Source organism: Peromyscus eremicus, chromosome 18 (genome assembly GCF_949786415.1).
Source record: "Peromyscus eremicus chromosome 18, PerEre_H2_v1, whole genome shotgun sequence".
NCBI lineage: Eukaryota > Metazoa > Chordata > Mammalia > Rodentia > Cricetidae > Peromyscus > Peromyscus eremicus.
This window is the reverse complement of record NC_081434.1, coordinates 2,291,996-2,316,172: the sequence shown is the minus strand read 5'-3', so window position 1 is coordinate 2,316,172 and position 24,177 is coordinate 2,291,996. Positions and strand designations below refer to the sequence as shown.

General features: G+C 48.7%; 1 protein-coding gene across 1 annotated transcript; it reads left to right on the top strand.

Annotated features, from left to right (window-relative positions):
- Positions 1-11,607: 11,607 nt before the first annotated feature.
- Positions 11,608-23,909, top strand: Sdr9c7 (short chain dehydrogenase/reductase family 9C member 7). Its single transcript, XM_059245520.1, has 4 exons — positions 11,608-11,908; positions 15,822-16,080; positions 16,732-16,895; positions 22,744-23,909. Exons 1-4 carry the CDS (start codon positions 11,608-11,610, stop codon positions 22,959-22,961), a joined length of 942 nt encoding a protein of 313 aa, XP_059101503.1. The 3' UTR covers positions 22,962-23,909.
- Positions 23,910-24,177: the final 268 nt, after the last annotated feature.

Genomic DNA, 24,177 nt, shown 5'->3' with positions numbered 1-24,177 from the left:
ACACCTGGTCCCTTTGCTCTGATAATACACAGACTTTCAAAGGTAACATACATATCTGCATTAACACAAGTATGGCTTGTGTATTGTACAAAAGCCAGCCAAAGATGATTTTTGTTTTATGTTGGAGCAGGTAAATTACATGCCACCTGACTCATAATTATTCTAGGTTCAATTCTTTATTTCTGTAGCCAGTATTTTCAGGGGTTTCCCCGATCAAATCTGCTCTCGATCAACCTTGAATGAATCCACAGCCTTTTGTTTCCACAGGAAACAAAACCTCTTCCCCAAAGCAATACATTTTTTGAGTTCCATTTTAAAGGTAAGGCATTCTTGAAGTTTTTAGGCTGGCTCACTTCAGCAGTCCCTTTCACAGTCCATGTCTCCCAGCAGCTCTCATTTGCTTATCAGCAATCAAAAAATTCACAGATAGCACACTAACATACAGGATCCAGACTCTCTGTGTATTTCCCATCTCTATGTGGCTTATCCTTTCTACATTATTTTATTTTCTCTTTAAAGATTTTATCTTATTATTTATAGACTATTTTTTTCCTATGACTGTCTATACCTATTTTCTGTTTTAAGCCTACACACATTTTTTAAACACACTCTAACCCATTTAGAGGTTTTTTTTTTCCGTCTGGATCTGTCTTTACTGAGCACCTGCAGCATTCTCTGATCAAATGGGACAAATCTTAAGCTGCTGTATCAGCTGCCATGGGGCTTAGCACATGGCATTGGCTCAGGGTACCAGTGGCTGGCTCCAGCCCACAGGCAGCAGCCAGTATCTGTGTCTCTATGTGCTGCTGAGCACCAGCTCACCTGAGAGACTGCAGGACTAGGAAGCCACATCCAGATCCTTGTCCAGAACTTTTCTTAGCTTTCTCAGGCCTTATGTGGCTATACGTGGCTGGACATCGGGTGCCATATGTAGCGAATATTTTTCTGTCCCACCAGCCAGCTCCCAAATAACTACATGGAGATTTATTATTAATTATGAAAGCTCGACCTATAGCTTAGGCTTGTTTCTAACTAGCTCTTATAACTTAAATTAACTCATTTCTATTCATCTACATGCTGCCACGTGGCTCATAGCTTTTACTTCTTGTCCTGCATGTCTTGCTTCCTCTGTGTCTAGCTGATGACTCCTTCTTCTTCCCAGCATTTTCTCTGCCCCCAACATCCTGCCTAACTATTGCCCATTTAGCTTTTTATTAAACCAATCACAGTGGCTTATCTTCACACAGTATGAAGGAATATTCTGCAGCATGACCTAGGCTGAGCTTAACTTTCTTACCCTCCTGCCTCTGCCTCTGGGTGGCTGGCATTACTGGTATACACCATTACATCCACTTTAGCTCGTTGTTATTTGTTAGGTCTTTAAACTTTTCTCTTCCTTTTTGTATGTATTTGTGTGTGTGTGTGTGTGTGTGTGTGTGTGTGTGTGTGTGTGTGTGTGTAGAGGGGGGTCATATGTACATGTGTGTGCATGCATGTGAAGGCCAGAGGACGACCTTTGCTGTTGTTGCTCTGGTACCATCTACCTGTTTTTGGAGACAGTGCCTCTCACTAAATTAGCACACACCAGTAGAATAAGCTCCCTGTCTAGTCATCCTGGGGTCCGCTAGCCTCCACCTCGCCAGTAAGCTCGAGGTCCACCAGCCTCCACCTCGCCAGCACGAGATCCAAAGAGCAGGAACAACAGCACACTGAGCTTTTCTCCATGGGTTGTGGATAATGAAGTCAGGTTTTTATGCTTGGGCAGCAAGTAGTTTATTGACTCAGCCATCTCCCTGTTTCTTCCTCCTCATCTTCCTCCTCTTCAGCTGCTACAAAAAGCTACCTCATTGATTCCCTTTGTAGTCGTGACCCTCTGTGAGGTGAATACCTTATTAAGCCCAGCTTCTAGACCAGCAGTTCTCAATCTGTGGGTCATGACTCCTATGGGTGTCAACCGACCCACAAGAGTCACCTAAGACCATTGGAAAACAGAGATATTTACATCACAATTCCTAACAGTAGCAAAGTTGCAGTTATGAAGTAGCAATGAGAATAATTTTATGCTTGGCAGTCACCACAATATGAGGAACTGTATTAAAGGGTTGCAGCATTAGGAAGGTTGAGAACCACTGCTCTAGACCTCAGCCCTTAGAGCACAAATGTTCCTTCATTTCTGGGTCCCCAGTTAAGATTGAACAAGGGCTGCATGTGGGCAGAACAGGAAAAGGCTTCCACAGTAGACCCTCTCCAAACCCTTTGCATCACTGATTCTAGACTCCATCCCTCCCCTTCCTGCATGCAGAAGAAAGAGTGGGGTGGGTGGGGATGCCCTGGCCTTCACTGGAGAAGTGCTTCTCACCTGGCTGAGCTACACTCCTCTGGAATCTTGATCCCAGTAGATGGTTCAGCTCAGATTCTGCCTCAGCTCTGCAGCCCAGAGATCAGACAGCTGGAGTGCTGAGACACTCACAAGTTCAGCCCTGGAATGGGACAAGGAGCCCCCTACCCAGGACACTGAAGAGGACCACTGGGCACTGTCAGTTGGTCTGTGCAGGAATCTCAGTGGAAGGATGGATGGGCTGGGGGAAGGTTCACAGGACAGGGAGGTGTCTCTGAGGATTTCTCTTCAGCCCTGTAACTCCAGGTGAGGGAGCCACACCTAGACTCCTATTCTCACTGACTTTATCTGGAAATCCAGGACTGATCTGGATCCTGCTGTGTTCTAGAAGCTCTTGTCAACAACAGGAGTGTGTGTTGCTGTTAGGATGAGTAAGAAGGGTCAGCAGGTATGCTGGCTAGTTGTGTGTCAACTTGACACAAGCTGGAGTCATCAGGGGAAAAGGAGCCTCAGCTGAGGAAATTCCTCCTTGAGATCCAGCTGTAAGGCATTTTCTCAATTAGTGATCAATGGGTGAGAGCCCAGCCCATGATGGATGGTGCCACCCCTGGGCTGATGGTCCTGGGTTCTATAAGAAAGCAGGCTGAGCAAGCCCCAGGGAGCAAGCCAGTAAGTAGCACTCCTCCAAGGCCTCTGCATCAGCTTCTGCCTCCAGGTTCCTGCCCTGTGTGAGTTCCTGTCTTGACTTTCTTCAGTGATGAACAGCAATGTGGAAGTGTGAGCCAAATAAACCCTTTCCTCCCCAACTTGCTTTATGGTCATAATGATCTGTCACAGCGATAGAAACCCTGACTAAGTGGGTATGGGGAGTCAGAAAGGACACTGAGTGGATGGACCTAGGGACCTGATGGGTGAAAGAACACCGAGTCACTGAAGAAATGAAGTCTGCCACCTGTCCCAGCTTGAGAGTCCTTGAGTCTTCGGTTAGCTGGATGTGAGCAAGGATGAGAATTCACAGGTCCTGTTGGCTGCTGAGAACTTTCTACCCTCTTCTCTGTCACTGAAATAAAGCAATGAAAGAGAGTCTCAGTGACCTCTGCAGGAGCAGGAGCCTGAACAGCAGCAAGAGGTAAAGCTAGAGGAGAAGCAAGGGCAAGAAGAGCAGCAGGGGGCTGCTGAGGAGCTGGAACAGGAGGAGGAGGGGGAGCAGGGGGAGCAGGAGGAGGAGGGGGAACAGGGGGAGCAGGAGGAGGAGAAGCAGGAGGAGAGGGAACAGGAAAAGCAGGAGGAGGAGGAGCAGGAAAAGGAGCAGCAGGAGGGGGAGGGGGTGAGGCCCCACTCTAGGGATTGAAAACTCCAGCTCCAGGTGGAATCAGCTCCTTGCTGATACCCAGTGCTCAGCCCTCAAAGGCAAAGGTGGGCTCTGTAAGCCACTCTTCCCCCTCCCTCTCATCGGGTCGAGCATATGGTTGAGTCTGGGTTCTGCAGAAAACGTCCACGGAGTCCAACTCTTCTTTGAGCATCTTTTGAGCCATCAGAAATAACAAATGTGGACAGTTAAAAGCTAACCAGAGCTACAGGACCCTGGCTTATTCTGTTCTTTCTCTCCACTAATGTCTTGTGTCTCTTCATCCCCCACCCCAGACTGTTGTGGGAAGTGACATCCTGTACTCACCCTAGAGTGCTCCATGGACAGTCACGTGGGATCAGACTCTGTCTCCTTTTTGGGCGTCCTGAAGGATAGTGTCTGTCCAGAATGTACACTAAACTGGTAACTTTCCAGTGGGTAGGGCTGAGGGACCTCCCTGTTGACTGAGATTCAAGACACCCTCCTGTCTTTACAGTCCTTATGAAATGGGGTCTTTGTGGGGTCTAGGTGTGTGCACAGGAGAGAAGCAGGTTGTTCCAGCATTGGAGCTCTGGATCAACTTGGTGCAGCTGTAGGAGAATCAATCCCAAGGTGCTGCAATCTTGGGGGGCAATAAAACCAGTTGGATCCCTGCAATCCAGATCAGGAAGAAGGTTGTATACAAAAATGACTTCATCAGCTTCGCACCATTCCATCACTGGGGTGAGGGTGGGGGTGGGGGGTGGGCTCATAAGGCCACATCCCTCCCTGAGGAGCTATAGGTAGTTCATGGTTGTTGAGGGAGGGAGGTCCTATTCTGTGGTAATATATTGTGTACCCTGATAAACTTTGCCTAAAGTCAGAGAACAGAACAAGCCACTAGATTAAACATAGAGGCCAGGCAGTGGTGGCACACACCTTTAATCTTAACACTTGGGAGGCAGAGATCCATCTGGATCTCTGTAAGTTCAAAGCCACCCTGGACTACATAAGATTGACTAAGAGAGAAACAGAGCCAGGCAGTGGTGGCACACACCTTTAATCCCAATACTTGGGGGTCACACGCCTTTAATCCCAGCACCTGAGATCTCATGCCTTTGCTTGGGAAGCACACACACCTTTAATCCCAGGAAATGATGGCATGAGGAGACAGGAACTAGAGGCCTTTTCAGGCTGAGGAGTCCTAGAGGTAAGACGTGGCAGTGGCTTGTTCCTTTGTCTCTCTGATCTTTCAGCATTTACACCAATATCTGGCCCTGGTTTTTGTTGTTGTTGTTTTTTTTTTTAATTCAAAGACCAATTAGCAATTTGTGTTACACTATTTATTCCTCAGTGGTATAAGTTGCCCTTGTTCAGGTAAATGGCTCCCTACCCATGCTCATGCAGGCAACCCTAAGTAGTCCAGGGGAACACAGGGACACACATACAGGAAAGGAAAACTGGCCAGGGCCTTGCTATGAAGACAATGGGGTTCAGTGGGAAGGGGAAGGAGACAATAGGGAGAAGGAGGATCAAAGCATGTATTTTATATATACATATATGTATGTATATACACACATATAATTGTAAAAAATATATAAATTTTTTAAAGTGACTTCATTATAGCTGGCAGCCACCTTGTTTATTTTAAACTGGTATCAAAGAGTCAAACAGGTCCCAGAAGCCAGGGAACTGCAGAGAGCAGAGGGAGCCCTGGGTGAATGTATACTGCTCACATGGGCACCGCCATGACAAGGACCAAGACCTCAGACCCATGACAAATCGGCAAAGCCTTTCCCTATACGGGTCAGGCTCAGAACTGGCAAAGCCTGGGGTTGGATGGTTTTGGAGGATGGATCAGTGTGAGCAAAATGAGCAACTGCAGCTTCCCGGGTGTTTACAGCCTGAGACCTTCAGTCCTCCTGCAGAGACCAGCCCGCCCCTTCCCCTTTGCGGTCCATAACAGACGTGCTGAGGAGGCAGGTTGCGGTGGAAGTAGCTGAGGCTCCATGAGGGCACACGCAGGCCACTGGATGCCAGCTTTTCTATACATGTGTCTGTGTGTCTGTCCTTTCTACATTCCCTCACTGACCCTAGTCAGGTTCAAGATGCCAAGGCACTCAGGTCATGGCAGGGAACAGTTCTCCAAATTCCATTTAATATTTTAGTTTTCTGGGAATCTATGTAAGAAAATCTGACTAGGGTTATTCAAGGTTATTGATGGTGGTTACAACTCAAGATGGCTGAAGTTATGACAGACTTAATCTCCACAGCAGGGCCGAGGGCATCTTGAGAAAGTAGAAGTCTTTCTATTCTTCTCTTCCACTAGTTCTGGAAGTTTCCAGTTCCCACTCCCCTCCCTTTCTCCTTTCTCTGCTCATGAAGTCAGACTTCCTGTTTGGAGATACCGCTTCCTCTTGCCATATAGTTCTTCTTGGAGGTGGCCAAAGCCTTCCTGCGCTCTCCTCTGGCCCTCTCCTGCGGTTGTAGAGAAATCCGACTTAGATTTCTGAGTAAGAATTCTAAGCCTGATGAGAAAAACGTAGCTTCACGGAGAATTTTTCTCTGTAAGGGGGGAGGGAAGGGGTTTGGGGGGAGGGTCGGGGAGGGGAACTGTTGATGGAACCCAGGGAGCCAGCAAAAACTCTCCCAGGGAGCTGTATCTGCAGATTTCAAAAATCAAAAACGCTGTTATGAAACAAGGTCCTGCTATCCTGACCAGGCTGGCCTTGACCTTGTGGTACTCCTGGGTCCGCCTCTGAAGTGGCTCAGGTTACAGATGTGCCCAACACAGGTGGCTGTAAATGTGTTTTGATGCTAAGTCCAGGGTATTAATAGCAACTACCTATGTTCAGAAAGTCCCTGGTTCAAGGGTGCTTGCTAGCCTCTGAGACATTCATTCATACATTATCTGAGCCTGGACCTTGGCTAGGGTGGAGAGTGTGTTATGAAATATGTATGGATTTGCACATAGACATAAGAGGTGAGAGAAATCAAGAGACTAGTGAGATTTTTGCTGAATACTGAGTTGTGGTTTCTTTCAGGGCAGGACAGGAAACATCCAAGGATATTTGTCTATGAGAATTCAAAGAGCTGAGGAGGGACGGAATAAAATGTACCAGAAAGTCAATAATCAGGGAGGAAATTGAGGACTCCATGCCAAAAGCCTGCGGGCTGCCCTGCCTACCACAGCCCCTGATGTTCCCACCCCTTCAAGTCTGAACAGAGGCCAGAGTGCAGTGTCTGTTCTCTGCAAAGCCCTCCGGCTGTATCTAGTGACCGTCGTGGGCCTGTGGAATTCATGCAGGGTGAGGCAGGTGGTGAGCCATCTCCCAAACAGGCATGCCTTCATCACAGGTTGTGACCCCCCCTCTGGGATCCTGCTGGCCAGACAGCTGGACGTACAAAGCATGACGGTGCTAGCTGAATAACTGTTGGAAAAGGAAGCTGAGCAGCCCGGGAACAAGACATCAGACATGCTGGAGACCATGACCCTGGAAATCCACAAACCAGAGAGCATTGCTGTAGTCTCTAAAGGATGAAGGAACACGTGTAGGGAGTTGACAAAGGTAAGACCCAGATTCCTGTCTGGGTCTTGTCTCTGTGTCAAGGGTGTTAATATTCTGACCCCCCTTGACATCCTGCCCCTTGGGGCCACCCTGCATCCTGACATAGAAGCCTCTTAAGGAAAAACTCAGCCCCTTCCTCTCTCTCTCTCTCTCTCCATTCTCTCCCACGAGATGTGCACCCCTCGACTCTTCTCTCTCTCTCTCTCTGTCTCTCTGTCTCTCTGTCTCTCTCTCTCTCTCTCTCTCTCTCCCTCCTCTGCTCTCCCTCTTTCCTATCATCTCTTCATCTACTATAATAAACCATTTCCATGTGGATGTAGTGACTGGGTTGTGAATGTCTACCTGCCGCCCCACCGCCATGCCTGCATGGAGTGGGTCACCTGCCAGCCCGCCCGCCACTGCATCTGCCCAGCATGCTAGCATGTTTCCCTGCACTCGTGAGATACCCTCAGGGTCCCCTTGTAATATATCACAACAAAGGGGACACCTTTGTGCTCAAGGACAAGATTCCTCAAAAGTCTGGGAGGCTTGGGGGAAAAAAAGACAGAAAAACAAAACAAAACAACTACAAGCTTCCTTTTCTCTCATCCACATGCCATCATGAGCCTAGGAGGTGAGAGGCTGGGCAGGTGGGCACAGTTTGTGGCCCAGCTGAGAGCTGGTATGAGTTTCCTGCAGAGGGAAAGAACTGAGGAGTGAGGAACCAGGAACTCTTACAAACTTCCCTCCTGATTTAGAACTGAATGTCGAAGTGCAGAGATTGCATCAGAGATCCATTTATTCTGAACAGATTTCGAAGTCCATGATGGTGTTCTGACAAGTTGAATCTGCGCCAGGTAACAAATTGCACAGAAAAGGTACTAACCACTCCTGCCGTCCATATACGGCACTTGAGTGACTGGGACTCCAAGGTTGCTCTTCTCCTCACGAGCTAAACATCTACCTTTCTGGTGGATTCCATGGAATCCCCTAAGGTACTTACTATGAAGCCAAGATCAGAGAACGTGGTAGAGTCTAGTGGGTTTCCTGTGATAGGTAATATGTCATGGGGTGGGGAACAGACAGGTAAGGGGAACATTTCAGGACCCCAGGATCATGCAGGCTCTCCACTTCCTCATGTCTGCCCCAGGATTTTCCTGAGACATTAATCAGGATTCTGGGGAAGAGCAAACTATGTTTTTCAGTTGAGGAATTGTGTGTATGTGCATAGCAAGCCGTCATTCAAGGCTCTGAAGCCCCATAGCTCACCTGCCCCTGAGTACTTTGCTTTGGGGGATGGGGCATGAGCAAGGGCAGGGGAACTGGTCTCAGTTTATCCTGTCTGTCTCCTGCCTACCTCCTTAGGGTAAGTTTTGTTGTGACCAGTCCCTGCCCTCCCACAGCATAGAAATGACCTGGAGGAAATGAGGCCTTTTTTCTTCCAAAGACTTCTGTGGGAACTGAGTGGGCTTGAGAGGGGACAGAGCAGCCTGAACTCTTGGGCCTCAAGTGCCAACTAGGTGAGGAGAGATGGCGTTGGGAGGCACTCTCAGCCTTGTATGTGGCCCTATAGCCTTCAGCCTACATGTTTTTCTTTTTCTAATTTGAGTCTAAGCTGCCACTGCCTTAGCCAGAATCAGTAAAGAGGCCTAGAAGGTGACTGGATCCAGTATAGGCCTGCTCCAGGTCAGTTCTGAACTACTCTTCTCTGGGGCCAGACACCTCAGCCTTACCTGTGTCCCCAAGAACTGGAATGCTTGCTGCGCCTCAGTCTGCTCATCCCTTGAGGGACATTGACGTCTCCTGGGCATGACTTCCTTGATCACTCATCCAGGAGGCCAATGCAGACTGGAGGATGCTTGCCAAGCCTGTACATGATGTGCCATGACCTCGAGGAAAGCATGAAGCTCATAAGTTTGTCATCTACCACTGCCCACCTCCGTCGCCCATGGGTCTGCCCTTCAGAGATGGGCTAATGGCCTGACCCCCACCCCCATATCTTTGGTACAGAATGACCCAGCCTTGTTGTGTGAGGCCTAAAGTTATGCTGGAAGTTTAAATTACTGTGCTTAAGAGATCTATATAAAACAAAAATGCCTGTAAGCCCCGCTTGCCCAAGGACAGATAACTCACTGGAATGCTGGGGGCTGTTGTTCACGTAAGAGAACAAGCCACGCGTTTTCACTTCTGTAAACGAGGTTGGTTGCCCCATCTGCATAGGACATGCTTGATCACATGTAGGCAGGAGGTAACTCAGGATGGATGCTTGCCCCTAACCCATCAGACGAAGACCGAAAGTAGGTAACCTTCTGCACCTAACATAATTGGCAGTCATTCTAAGGGAATCCCAGGTTTGGACCTGGCCAGCATCTATACCAGTATTTAATAAAGCTTGGCTTCAAATTTGGCTCAAAAATTATTCTTGCCAGGCAGGATTAACAGTTGGTGTGACACCCTCTTTACCTGTATAGCTGGCCAGCATCGGTAAATGCACAAAGATGCACCCATTGCTCCCATCTCTAGGGAGCTTTTGTACCTGATTTCTGTATAGCCCCTCTAAACAGGGAGGAGGTCAGCTCGCGGTCAGTCTCATCCTGGTGATCCTGGATGTTGAGCCAAGAGGGCACCCAGCATCGCCTGGTCCCTGCAGTTTATGCAATGCCGGGTGTGGTCCCTCAAGACTCACACCCAGCTTGCTTCCTTCTCTCCTCTGCTTTATCAGTGTCCCTCCTAACTTTCTGCGAACTCTCTATTGCCTGGGATAGTTCTCTCTGCAAGTTCTGCCCCTGACATTTTCCAAGTCTTAACCCTGCCCTCCCTGCAAATCATCTCCCTTGGATCCAAGACTCTGACCAAGCCCCTCCCACATTTCCAGTGGGCTTGTTGTGGTCCAGCCTCGTCTTGTCTGGCTGCCTGTCAGTCTCGGAGAGCCTCCAGGGGGAGCTATCAACTCCCTAACTTCCCGTTGCTGCCCTCCAGGGGGAGCTATCAACTCCCTAACTTCCCGTTGCTGCTGTGCCTCGCCTCCTGACTTCTCACACCATCTGCTCTTCTGTCTGTCCTTGGCCCAATACCTGCTAATCATTCTGACTGACTCCTGCCCTCCTTCCCTTCTGTAGATCTCATTAGCCACAGGCTCAGATAGCCCCTTCTCTGCGCTGCAGCCCTCCCTGCCTTCTGTCCACCCACCTAGAATGCGCCGGGTCCTCGGGATAGAGGGGAAGAGCGCTTCCCCAAGAGTCCTCAGTGTTGGACTCCTACAGTGGCCTGGCCACTAGCGGGTAGGATGGGTGGACTTCTGGGTTGGTTTCCAGTACACATGCATGTTCCTTGCTGGTAACTGGACAGTCACCCGCCCTACCACCACCACCACCACCACCACCACGGTTCTGGCAGATTCTCTGTCATGTTTTGTTTGTTTGAGACGGGGTCCCGTGCAGCCCAGATTGGCCTCTGGCTAGCTATGAAGCTGAGGATGACCTTTGAAGTCCTGATCCTCCCACTTCTACCTCCCAAGCCCGGAAGATGACAAACGTGTGCCACCACACCCAGCCGTTTTGAGTCTTCCTACTTTTTTAGAAGTTGAAACTCCTGTCTGCAGCCTCTCCTAGAGAGCCGCCTCTGGAGTCAGCGCAGCGGAGTCACGCCCAGGCTGGGAAAACGCTGCGCTTTTTATCACCTCTCACGATGGAGACTCACTTAACATCTCCAAACAAGATGGTCCTGGTGGCACCCGGGAGAGGCAGGAAGGGTGTCACAACTTGGCAAGTTCAGGCTAGGCCAGCCAGGGCTATTAGTGAGACCTTGTCACAAAACTAAACTAAACTAATTAATTAAAGATCTCAAAGAGCTGATGCCCTGGAGTGCGTTTCCCCTGGGACTTGGCAGGCTCAATTCAACTTTTGTTTGCTTTGTATTAATGACTCTGTCTTTTTTTTTTCTTTTCAGATAATAAAAATTAAATTTGTTGACATGCCTGAATGCATGGTAGATGGTTTTGAGCCCTAAGCAGGAGTAAAACCAGTGTGGATTTCCTTAAGGGAGCTCAGATCAGAGCTGAGCCCTCCTTTGCCCGCCCATGCCCCTTCCCAGAATGCACTTGAACTCACACTACTCTGAATTTCCCCATTTTGGGCTCCCTTCCCTGAAAGGTCGAGAGAGATGGGAGCAGTCACCAGGCCAGTCATTCTGTCAGCGGTGACATGCTTCAGGTTGGACCTGAATTTCTTGCATCTGAGCTAATTGCCATGCGGATGCATCCACCTATAAAATTACAGAGCAGCTCATCCAGGGGCCCTGCGTCTGTTGCAGTCCGAGAAGCTCTCGCTCCCTGTGGGCTCTGAGGACCAGCCTCCCCTACCGTTTCCCGGGCCCATCCTTGGACATCAGCTCCAATGGCGGCCCTCACAGACTTCGCTTTCATGTACCGCTGGTTCAAAAACTGCAATCTGGTTCCAAACCTCTCAGAGAAGTACGTCTTCATCACGGGCTGTGACTCGGGCTTTGGGAACCTGTTGGCCAGACAGCTGGTGGATCGGGGCATGAGAGTGCTCGCTGCTTGCCTCACTGAGGAGGGGGCCCAGAAACTCCAGCAGGACACCTCCTACCAGCTGCAGACCATCCTCCTAGATGTCACCAAGACTGAGAGCATCAAGGCGGCAGCCCAGTGGGTGAGGGACCAAGTGGGCGAGCAAGGTGGGGTGACCTGCGTTTCTCAACATCCTCTATCTCTCTCTCTCTCTCTCTCTCTCTCTCTCTCTCTCTCTCTCTCTCTCTCTCTCCCCCCCCCCCCATCCTTACATGCAAATGGAGTTGGAGAGATGGAACAGGCCAAGAGGCTCTGGTGCAGTTAAATCTGGAATCATTGCATGGTTTGGCCAGTAGACATGAGAACGCAACATTTTCTCCTGAGGACATTTTCTCCCTCAGAGGTTCAGGACAGAGGCAGCAGCTAGAATGTTCTGAATGTTCAAACCTCTAAAGATAGAAGTGCTTTTTGGAGACTTCAGGAGTCCCAATATTGGCTCCCATGGAAGTGCAGTCGTGTTTCTTGGAGGGCTGAGGCTAGGAGCAATAACGAAGGGGCAAACGGTGGAAATCTAGTGAGGCAGGCCTGTCTCTTCTGTATACCACCACGGAGGCTGCTGCCTCCAGCAGGGGGTCACTCCCATTGGAAAATGAGCCTGTGTTGGAGGCTGTTCCACGAATACACTGGGACTTGCCCGGGGAACTTGTAGCATGCAGGGCGTGGACACAGGATTGTTTGGTTACTGGAACAGAGACTGCAGGGAAGTATTTGGTTCCTAAGAATCGCTAGGCTTCTGCCCAGGTCGGGTCAACAACTCTAGCATTTAGCCCTATCCAGTACATAATGCATTTCAGTTTTTTTTTTAAAAAATTATACCATTATTATTATTGGTGTGTGTATGTGTGTGTGTGTGTTGTGTGTGTATGTGTGTGTGTGTTGTGTGTGTTGTGTGTGTGTGTGGTGTGTGTATGTGTGTGTGTGTTGTGTGTGTTGTGTGTGTGTGTGGTGTGTGTATGTGTGTGTGTGTTGTATGTGTATGTGTGTGTGTGGTGTATGTGTATGTGTGTGTGTGTGGTGTGTGTGTGTGTATGTGTGGTGTGTGTATGTGTGTGTGTGTGTGTATGTGTGTGTGTGGTGTGTGTATGTGTGTGTGTGTGGTGTGTGTGTGTGGTGTGTGTATGTGTGTGTGTGTTGTGTGTGTGTGGTGTGTGTATGTGTGTGTGTGCTGTGTGTGTGTGTGGTGTGTGTATGTGTGTGTGTGTGGTGTGTGTATGTGTGTGTGTGTGGTGTGTGTGTGTATGTGTGTGTGTGGTGTGTGTGTGTGTTGTGTGTGTGTGGTGTGTGTATGTGTGTATGTGCTGTGTGTGTGGTGTGTGTATGTGTGTGTGTGTGGTGTGTGTGGTGTGTGTGTATGTGTGGTGTGTGTGTGTGTGTGTGTGTGTATGTGTATGTGTGTGTGGTGTGTGTCTCTGTGTGTATACAGTGCATGAAGAGGCCAGAGGAGAGCATTGGTTCTGTGGATCTGGAATTACAGAAAAAGAAAACAGAGTAGGAAAAATGTATGTGCAAGTCAGAGGATAACTTTTGGAAGTCAGTTCTGTCCACCAGGTGAGCCCTGGGTGTTAAACCTGGGTCACCAGGCTTGTGCTACAGACACCCTTATCTGCTGAGCCACGCTACTGGCCCTTTCTTTCTTTATCATCTGTTTTCTCTGCTGGAATAGAGCCTCCTGAGAGTGGGTCTATGTCTCTTTTACTCATTCCATGTCCTTAGTACCTAGGACACCCAGGAAGGTGCCCAATAAATAATTGTTGAATGAGTTAGTTAATGAATAATTCAGCAAGGGTGAGCCTCTTCTACCACGCTGTCTCAGCCTGTTCCCTGAATTCAGCCTCCAGCCATTTGTGATCGTGACTCACTGGGTGTATCAGTCTCCTATGGTTGCTGTAACAAATCCACGCAAATGTGGTGGGTTAAACAACTGACATTTATTACCCCATAATTCTGGAGGAAGTAAGTCCAAAATGGTTCTCACTAGTCAAGGCCTCAGCAGAGCCACACTCATTTGAGGGCTCTGGGGCAGAACTCACTTGCAGGAGTTTCCACCTTCCGAGGCTGCCAACACTATTCTGAGATCCTTATGTTCATGGCCTCTTCCAGTGAGCCCTTAGGTGTCCTGTGGTTATATGGGCTTACCTGGTGAACTTGGGGTAATGTCCCCAGCTTAAGGTCAATTGATTAACTGCCTTCCTTACACCTACAGTCTTAACTCTCCCTTTCCCACACCACCTAACAAATTCTCAGGTTCCTGTGATGGTGACATCTTTGGAGGACTATTATTCTGCATGTGCCACTGGGCAACATTTTTCACAAAAGAAGCGCTAGGGATTGGGTGAAGTGATGCATCCCGGACCTCAAGAAACGGAGGCAGGAGGATAGATGGCCTCCTGTAGGCACAGACTTAGAGCTGTTTGCCCTGCTCTATTCTCTAATTATTCTTTTTTAAAATTATTTATTTTTATTTCATTTGCTTTGGTGTTTTGCCTGCATGTACGTCTATGTGATGGTGTCAGATCCTGGAGTTACAGACAGTTAGCGGCCACATGGGTGCTGTGAATTGAACCCAGGTCCTTAGGAAGAACAGTCAGTGCTCTTAACTGCTGAGCCATCTCTCCAGCCCCCTCTAATTATTCCTTGTAGGAAAACAAACAAAAAAATACATCCTGTTTCTCCAGTGCTCTATCAGAGGCATCGGTGGTACGTGGCCCTCTCTAGAGCAGAGACCACTCAAGTGTTAGGATCTTTGAGTCTTGGGAACCTCATTCTCTCCTCTGTAAGAGAGTTCCCTTAGCTGGGAAGGCCCTAAGTCCTACCAGCCAGTTGTCCTCCTGCAGTCTCTCTAATCTGAAGAAGGGATAAGATGGGAAGTGGCATGGCTTAGGTGGGGACTCCAGAGCTAGGGGAAAGATGGGTCGTAATTGATGCTTGCATCCAGACCTGCCCTCGGGAGAGAGAGTGCACTGTGGTACTCCAGAGAGTGTCTTGAGGCTGTGTCGATCAAAATGGAACTCTACCAGGGAAAAGAATGGAGGGATCAGGGATTGGGGCACATAGGATCCCTGGTGAAGGAAGCAGCTTGCACTGTTTCTATGATCACCTCCTCTGCTGGCATTTCACTCAAAAGCTCGATTCATAAAACAAATGAAAGGAATGCTTTCTCCCACAGCCCCACCGCTAGCAAGCTTGTGGGAACTGTCCTGGTGTTGTTTGATGAGGAACCCGAGGCCCAGGGAGGGAAGGGACTTGTCCAAGGCTAGAATCAGAACCAGACCTGGAACCCTGGTTTCTCCAACCCTGAGGCCCTGTAGAACTGGATAACCACACTGATTTTCACCAGCCCTACCTTCCTAATTTGAAGAGAACCCTTATCCCATTTCCATGAGTATCAGATTTAAATGTTCTTTTGCATTTATCTATAAATATTCTAAGCACGCTTTTCTTTCTAGAGGCTTAAGATCCCCAACTTACTCATTTTATGTCTCCTTTGCTTAAGTAACATGCACAGAGCAGAAACATGAATGAATGAATGAATGAATGAATGAATGAAGACATTTGCTACATGAATGAATGAATGGGCTGATCTGGTAACCGTGAACTGGAACTTTTTCTACTTGGAAGAGTAGAGACAAGGATGCATGATTGGTGGAAAATTCAAGCACCGATCCGCTTGTATGAAAACCGTATCTCTTACCCGTATCTCATGGCTTCGGTGCCACCGGTTAGCACACAGCCTTGGTTACAGCTGGTACAGAGCCCGGTTCAGTTGGCAGACCACAGGAATCAGGGAGGGGGAAAGCGTTCCGTCGGGAACTGCGAGCATTTCATTTGGCCTTCAGCTTGCTGTAGCTCTCATGGCTGTCCCACGCCACCCACCATCCTTGAGCGTGTCTGCCCACTGCCCCGAGGTGTTGTACTCCTGCTCTGCCATCCTCAGCTATCTATCGGTAGTGGCCCCTGGAACTCTCCCAGAGAAGTCGCTGATCCCTGTATGGTTCTCTCTACCCTTCTCTCTCACCCTAGGCCTCTGGGCCCTAGTCAACAATGCCGGTGTGGCCCTGCCCAGTGGTCCCAATGAGTGGCTGACCAAAGAAGACTTTGTGAAAGTCATCAATGTGAACCTGGTGGGACTGATTGAAGTCACCCTGAACATGCTGCCTATGGTCAAGAAAGCCCGGGGCAGGGTGGTCAACATGTCCAGTTCTGGTGGTCGTGTGGCCGTCATCGGCGGTGGTTACTGTGTCTCCAAGTTTGGTGTTGAAGCCTTCTCTGATAGCATCAGGTGACTGGGTCCTGGTACCAAGCCAGGTGGGGGGTCTTGGGGCTTTAATGCGGTAATAGAGGTCTGAGCATGTCGGTGTGTGGGCGGGGTAGTTCTGGGGAGAAGAATCTAACTCAGGACCAAGAAAAGACGTGAGGAGGAGAGGACCCTGCGGAATAAGGATCGAAGGATCAGGCGGATCTTCCCTTGGGTGGACCCAGAGTAAGGGAAACCCCATTGCTGGGGAGAGACAAAGGGGGAGGCTGGAGAGGGGAGAGAGAGAGAGCGCACATAGAGGGAGGCCTGGAGCAGAGGTGCCTCTGGAAGCCCCTCAGGAGATGCCAGTCCTTGTACAGATCCCCTTATACCTTTTGTCACATGGGTGATGGGCGTAGGGCTGAGTGGAAAGAATCTGGGAGGAGGCAAGAACTTGACCTAGATTCTCCACCGAGTTCCTGTTGGCTTTGCCTAATGCAAATTGCCCCAGACTACTGGATCAGTTTGGGAAAGGACTGAGGTCCTAAGGAAAGCTTATTTGCATGAAGGCAGTGTTGAAATTAGCCCTATGATGGCATGAACACTTCCAGGTTTCAGGAGAGACAAGTCCCTCCAAAGATGTCTCTGATGCCTGTCATTATGAGGCTAGACCAAATGCAACTCTCAATCTCACAGGCGAGAGCTTCACTTCTTTGGGGTGAAGGTCAGCATAATCGAGCCAGGGAACTACCGGACATCCATTCTGGGCCAGGAAACTCTGCCATCTCGAATGAAGAAGCTGTGGGATCGGCTGCCTCAGGAGACCCGGGATAGCTATGGAGAAGAGTATTTCCATGCCTGTGAGTCTCCAGGAGGAAGTGGGCTCTCGGAGGAAGAGCTGGAGGTTTGGGGGTCCCCGGATGGATTTCAGTTTACAGATGATGGGATGGAGCCCCAGAGATCATACACACAGGTAGTAGCAGCGAAGCTGGAGTTTGAGATCAGAGCCACAGCTGCGGGGAAGGTCGGGGCATGTGGAGAGAGGCTGTCTGCCCTGACACTTCTCCAAACATCAGATATAGGTAGATCTGAGAAGACAGTAGCAAACTGACAGAGTGTGTGGGTGCAGGAGCCAGACCACCTGCTTCAAGTCCAGGCCCTGCCACCTGTGGGCTTGGACACTGCTTGGTTTTTTTGTTTGTTTTTGGTTTTTTTGGTTTTTTGTTTTTGTTTTAAGTTTCCATTGTTGTTTTCATTTTAAAAGTTTTTGTTGTTGTTGTTGTTGTTGTTGTTGTTGTTGTATTCCTGAGGCAGGTTCTCTGGTAGCTTAATATGTAGCTCAAGATGACCTTGAACTCTGGATCCTCCTGCTTCTGTTTCCCATATGCTGTAATCACAGGACTATATATATAACCACCACACCCAGCTTGACTTAGGCCTTAGTTTTCATCTGTACACGGAGCTTAAAGACAGTGCATAGGTGTTTGGGGGACACTTAAGATCCAAACTACAGCAACGTAAGTCAGTCAAATCCAGGGCAGGAGTAGGAGCTTGTGCTCAGTGGCATGGTTTTTTGTTTGTTTTTTCCTTTCTTGTATTTTACGTACCAACCACAGTTGGCCCTCCTTCCTCTCCTCCTGTTCCCTCCCCCCCACCTCCCTTCTACCCCTCCCCGCCTCACACACACACACACACATTCCTCCTTCTTCTCCATTCAGATGGGGTAAGGTCTCCCCTGGGAATCCACAAAGCATGGCATATCAAGTTGCGGCAGGATCAAGCTCCTCCCCCTGCATCAAGGCTGAACAAGGCATCCCACCATAGGGAGTAGGTTCCAAAAAGCCAGCTCATGCATCAGGGACAGGTCCTGGTCCCACTGCCAGGAGCCCCACAAAAGACCAAGCTACACAACTGTCACCCAAATGCAGAGCTAAATCCCCAACCCCGAGAAACATTCCTTAAAGAAACACTTTGTTGTGGATATAACAATGTCCAGTGGGGAGAAAAGAATGCCCTTAGGTGGAATATCAGGGCTCTGGGTCACAAGTGAAAGAAAATTCAACCCAAATCATTTAAGAAGAAAGTAATTTCTTATATGACTAAAAAATTGAGCAACAGTGGTCTCCAGGCCCAATCTGACCCAGGTGCAGAATGTTATGGTTAGGGTCTGGTTTTTCTCTCATCTCTGATTATTTTGTATCAATTTGTGCCCACCGCTTATCTCCCCGGAGAGTAAGCTAAGCGAAGAGTCCTGTCCAGCGCTTCCTCTGAGAGTTAAATAATTCATCCTAACCTGGGGGTCCCATCATCAGGATGAGCCCAACCCTAACCTTTCACATGCTCAGAGGAACATAAGGTTCTGATTGGCTCAGGCTCGGTCATGTGCCCACGGATCCCGCAAAGGGAGATCTGCGGCTGTGGGAAGTAAGGGAATAGATGGTAGAGGGAATGAATAACATAATCCTCTGTGTGATTCTTAAGCAAAGGATGTGCCAAATTATTTACAGGCCTACTCTGAGGCTGGGGTGAAATGTAGATTTAGTCAGTCTCTAGGAACTTCATAAGGGCCGTTTCCTAAGTGACTACCTACTACAGTTTCCCGTGGGTCTTTGAGGGAAGATGTAGGTAGAGAGGCAAACTTTCCTGAGCGGGGGCGGGGTGGCGGTAGTATGGCTATACTGAAGTACAGTAAGAGGAGTTGGGCTGATAAATACCCTAGGCTGATTTACCTATATTCCACAGTGATTTTCCAAGAACAGGTGATAAGTGCTTTTAGATAAACTTCTCCCAGGTGGTTAATTTTCACCTCTGCAGAGGAGATCTGAAAGCAACTATATCACACCCAGAGCATCATGCTGTAATGGGTAGGCACAGAAAGCCAAGCCACTCCAGAGTGGTTACCAGTGGTTACCACAGAGACCCAGTTCTTCTGGAACCGATGGCTCACGGATGAATCCTTTAGTTTTGCTGGATGAGTAGGAGTTCACCAACAGGGATGAGATCCTGGTTATTTCCCACAGAAACATGAGCAATACTTGGAGATCTGAGCATCTGGGTGTGGGGCAGATTCCAGGGCATGATTCCATAGCTCTCAAAAAACGAAGGCGTATTCAGCTAAGTATAGTTCTCCCATCGATTTTTAGGAGAACTGAACAAAACGGGTATAGAATGAGCCTGGCACACTTTGAGTGGAGTTCTTACTCCCAGCCTGGCAGCAGTGTGAACAGGGTGGAGGCAGGCAGGCCTCTGGAGATACCCACACTGAGGAATGCAGGTCTTGTCCTGAGGCACAAGCTCAAAACCGCTGGGAAGATAAGGTGACCAGGTGGGAGTCTGTACTGGAGGCTGAAGTGGCAGGTCCTGGTAGTGTGGGGCAGGGGCAAGCTCTGAAACAGACTGAAGGAATATTTAGGAGTGACAATACAGTGCCACATGACATAAACTCTCACCAGTGGCTCTGGCTAGCCCAACAGGTCCCTGGCTTTGCACCCCAGGAGTGGGCTCCGGATTGCTTGACGTTACTTTGAACTCTATCTGGGGTAGAACCATTTTAAAGTGGTTCAGGGTCACCGGAACAGGCATGCAACCAGAGAGCAATGTTCTGGCGCCAATGGGTCTCAGCATAAACTGCAGCCAAATGGGCTAAGAACGAGCTGAGAAGGGACAGACTACTAAGCAGGAGGCCGTCAAAAATTCTCCTTTTAGCCATCCTGGTCTTAGTCGGAATCTGTATGAAGCACAGGAGGAGAGACCAGAACGTCAAGCGTTAGGCCACAGTGGCAAAGCCAAGAATGAAAACTCTTCCTCAAGAACCCAATTCCAAACTCTATGCTCTTCCTCACTGTCTAGGGAAGTAAAGGGCTGTGTGGGAACTCTCTCTTTCCATTCCATGCAAAATCGGAGCTAGCAAATATTTAAGAAAACAATGTAAGGACATACCACCTCTTGTGGCTGGACACCTCACTGCGGGGGTGGGGGTGGGGTCTCTGCTCCCTCTCAAGGCCCAGGGCCCAAACTGTGCTTCCCTCAGCTTGACTCCATCTCCTCAGCTTGCACAGGTTCTATGTCCTGAGGAAGTGTGCAAAACCCTGAACATACTCTCACACTCACCTTCCTGCTGGTGGGACTGTAGCTAGAGTTTTCCTGCCTGGCCCACAGTCAGGACAAATCTCTCTCACCTGCCAGTCCCACAGCCTTTCAGAACATAATCCTAAAATTTTCTTTGTATCCCCATAAGATACAGTGCCCCCCTCCAGCAGGAAGTAGTAAGAGAAGCTATGCCCAAATTCCCAAATTATATGTAATTTTATTTTGTTAAGGTTAAAACCTTCCTTTTTGAAAAAAAAAGGGGGGGGGGAAGTGCTGTGGGATGTTCTGTATGGCAAATGTGTTGCTGATTAGTCAATAAATAAAACACTGATTGGCCATTGGCTAGGCAGGAAGTGTAGGCGGGACAAGGAGGAGAATAAAGCTGGGAAGTGGAAGGCTGAGTGAGAGAGACACTGCCAGCCGGCCATGATGAGAAACAGCATGTGAAGATGCCGGTAAGCCAGGAGCCACGTGGCAAGGTATAGATTTATAGAAATGGATTAATTTAAGCTATAAGAACAGTTAACAAGAAGCCTGCCATGGCCATACAGTTTGCAACCAATATAAGTCTCTGTGTTTACTTGGTCTGGTCTGAGGCTGTGGGACTGGCAGTTGAGAGAGATTTGTCCGGACCGTGGGCCAGGCAGGAAAACTCTAGCTACATGGGACTCACAACGGGTACAGCATTGGAGATGTCCTAGAACTCCTTCACTAAAAAGACAGCCTGCTTTTAAGTGAGCGTGGCTCTTTGGAGGCCCCAGTATGTAGCTGAAATTTTCTACAGTTTTCTCTTCAGGAAGCTCCTTCGAGGCTGCCACAAGGAGTCTCCAATGCCACTGTTCAGTCCCCACCAACTAGCTACAAGCATCCTTAACCTGAGATAGTGGATAATTTACGCGCGCCTAGAGCAGGACAAAGTCAGGACAACCTTGTTACTCTGTTTCCCAGCTTTAAAGCCCTGTCAGGAAAGTCAGATCCTCAAGCTCACTTCCTCTGGAGTCCTTATTACACTCTCTGAAGTTTGAATCCCACTCCCTATTCCGAACACCTACCCCTGTCCCAGAATCCAGGAGGAGGGGCATGGTGAGGTCCAGAGGTCTGTCTGCCGTTGATGTCATGAGCGCCAACCGGCTTGAACTACTCAGACACCCATGTGTGTCTTCACACCTGTTTGTAGAATTACCAATTTTTTTAATTTGCTTTTTATTTCATGTGCATGAGTGTTTTGCCATGGGTATCTGGTCCCCTGGAACTGGAGTTACAGATGGTGGTGAGCTGCCATGTGGGTGCTGGGAATTGAACCTGGGTCCTCTGGAAGAGCAGCCAGTGCTCTTAACCACTGAGCCATCCTCCAGCCCCAGAATTACTAATTTTCGGTTCCCCAGACACTTTAGAAAGCATGGAAACTCACAGAAGAAAAATTAACATCATGCAGTCACTAGACATCCCAAGAGCCAATGGTTTCACTTACTTTCAATTTTTTTGTGTGACTCTGAACCTTTCCCTCTGTCCTCCCACCCATCTGCCCTGCTATTCATCACTATTATGGCTTGGATTGAAAATGTCTTCCAAAGGCTTATGTGTTAAAGGCCGGGTCCCCAAGACAGCAATATTCAGAAGTGGAGGCTTTACAGAGTGATTGGATCACAAGGTTCTGATGTTACCCATGGGTTAACCCAGCTGGACTATGGCTCAATGGTAGAGTACTTTCCTGGTGTGTCTGGGACTCTGCGCTCCATCCCCAGGACCACATACACACATACACACATACACACATACATACATCAGGAAAGGTGGGGGAGACAGGTGTGAAGGCTCATGCTTGTAATTCCAGGACTTGAGCGACTAAGGCAGGAGGATTGCCATGAGTCTGAGGTCGGCCTGGGCTATAGAGTGATTTCCAGGCCAGTTTAGGTTTGACCGAATGAGACTTTGTCTCAAAACAGAACCAAACACACGAAAGATTAACCCACAGATGGTTCGTACTTGCCTGGCATGTGGGGGGTGATGTGGACTTGCCTGGCCCTCCTTGAAAAAGCGGTGTGTCCTTAGGGGCACGCCTTTGGGGGCTACATTTTGTCCCTGTCCCCTCTGTCCCTCCTTCCCTCTCTTCATCCCTTGCTCCTTCTCGGACACCATGAGGAGAGCAGCTTCTCACGCTGACGCCGCCACTACCACCATTCCCCCACCCCCACCGCCGATGCTTGGCAGGACCAAGTGGCCGCGGAGTGTGACCTCTGACACCATGAGCCAAATGAGTCTTCCCTTTAGGTGACGCAGAAACGGAATGGTAACATTCATCGGTGCTGTTCTCTGGGGTCCGTGTCCTCACCCCCATTTTCAGATAACCAAAGCCTGTGTTCCGGGTCAGACAGCTCCTAAGTGGTTTGTTGTGGGTCATCTAATAAGACAGTGAGACGCCGACACCACTCCAGGGTTTAGAAAGAGAAATAAGATGCTATAATGATCCTGTGAATGGGTGTTTAGGTGAGGGATGCTGAATCCGACATCTGACAGACAGGAAGCTTGGATGGAATTCGGGGTGGGGGGAGTTGTGTTTTTTTAAGGCTAATAGAGGTTTTGTTCTATCTTTCTTTCACCCCCCAATGTCTCAAACAGATACTGAAAAGCTGGTTAACTTGATGCAGCGGGCATATACGAACATTAGCAATGTCACCAACAGCATGGAGCATGCCGTTGTCTCCAGGAGCCCCCGAATCCGCTACAACCCTGGCCTGGATGTCAAGTTTCTCTATATCCCCCTGGCTAAGTTACCTGCCTCTGTGACAGATTTCATCCTGAGCCGATACTTGCCAAGGCCGGCAGACAGTGTTTGAGCTGAGGAGCCGAAGGGGTGGCCAGTGGGGTACAGAGGAGGGGCAAAAGACTGTGGCATCACAAGAGGCATTATTATAATAGATCTGTGGGCATCTGACACCCACTGCTGGTTTATGTCTCCCCACTTCTGCTGGGACCTCCAGAAACCTGATGTGGCCCCTGCTGATTTAGAGAGTTCCAATGTAGGCTCCAAGACACCTCTCATCAAGGCAGGTACAAGTGGTCCTGGCCCTGGAAAAGTCAAGGAGAAAAAAGCTGGCTTCTGTTGAATGACAAGCTATGGCCACCTCTATAAAATACCACGGGATATTCTAGCCCACAGGAGAATCTCGGCCCCCTCCCCACAGATCTCTGCACAAGCACTGATTTGTGCATGTTCTGAAATGTGTAATACAGAAGCCAGAACTGCCAGAGCATATCCAGAGAATGTTTTAAGTCATTTACTTTTCTTTGTGTTTCTCTATCTGTAGATGATTGGGATCCATATAACACTCACTTCTTTAATCACCATTGATTAATGTTTCAAGTATTTATTAAGTACATACTTACCAGGCACTGAGGTTCTGGAGGTATAGGAGGATGATGAAATCATGAGCCTGGGGTTTTTTATTGTTTACTTTGTGTTTTATAGCTAGCAACAGAGATAGGACAGTGGTAGGAGGGACAGAAATCAGAAAATGAAAATTTGAAGGACCCTGGAGTTACAACGTAATAGTTCCCAAACTTGGACTCTATCATAATCACTCAGTTAATTAAAATGCATATGGAGGCTGGAGAGAAGGCTCAGAGACTGGCAGCACTTGTTGCTCAGAGGATCCTGGTTAGATTCCCAGTATCCATATAGTGTCTCACAACCATCCATAATTCCAGTTCCAGGGGATCCGATGCCCTCTTCCGATCTCCACGGACACCAAGTATGCACATAGTGTGCATACAGACAGGCAGACAAAACACCACTACACATAAAATAAGATAAATCTAATATATATAAAACAAATATATTACACACACACACATATATATACATGTATATATATGTGTGTGTGGAAGCTGGGCATGGTGTCTCATGCCTGTAATCCCAATGCTTAGGGGGCTGAGACAGCAGGATTTTTTGTGAATTCAAGGGCACACTGGGTTACAACATAAGACACTGTCTCAAGAAACAAATAAACCCCAGGAAACAAACAAACAAAAAAATACATATGAATGTCAGTG

Bases quoted from the DNA above. Each gene is read 5' to 3' on its own strand.
- Sdr9c7 (XM_059245520.1), top strand. From the start codon at position 11,608: ATGGCGGCCCTCACAGACTTCGCTTTCATGTACCGCTGGTTCAAAAAC. The intron at 11,909-15,821 runs GTGGGGTGACCT...CTCTCACCCTAG, and splicing joins GGACCAAGTGGGCGAGCAAG to GCCTCTGGGCCCTAGTCAAC. The intron at 16,081-16,731 runs GTGACTGGGTCC...TCAATCTCACAG, and splicing joins GCCTTCTCTGATAGCATCAG to GCGAGAGCTTCACTTCTTTG.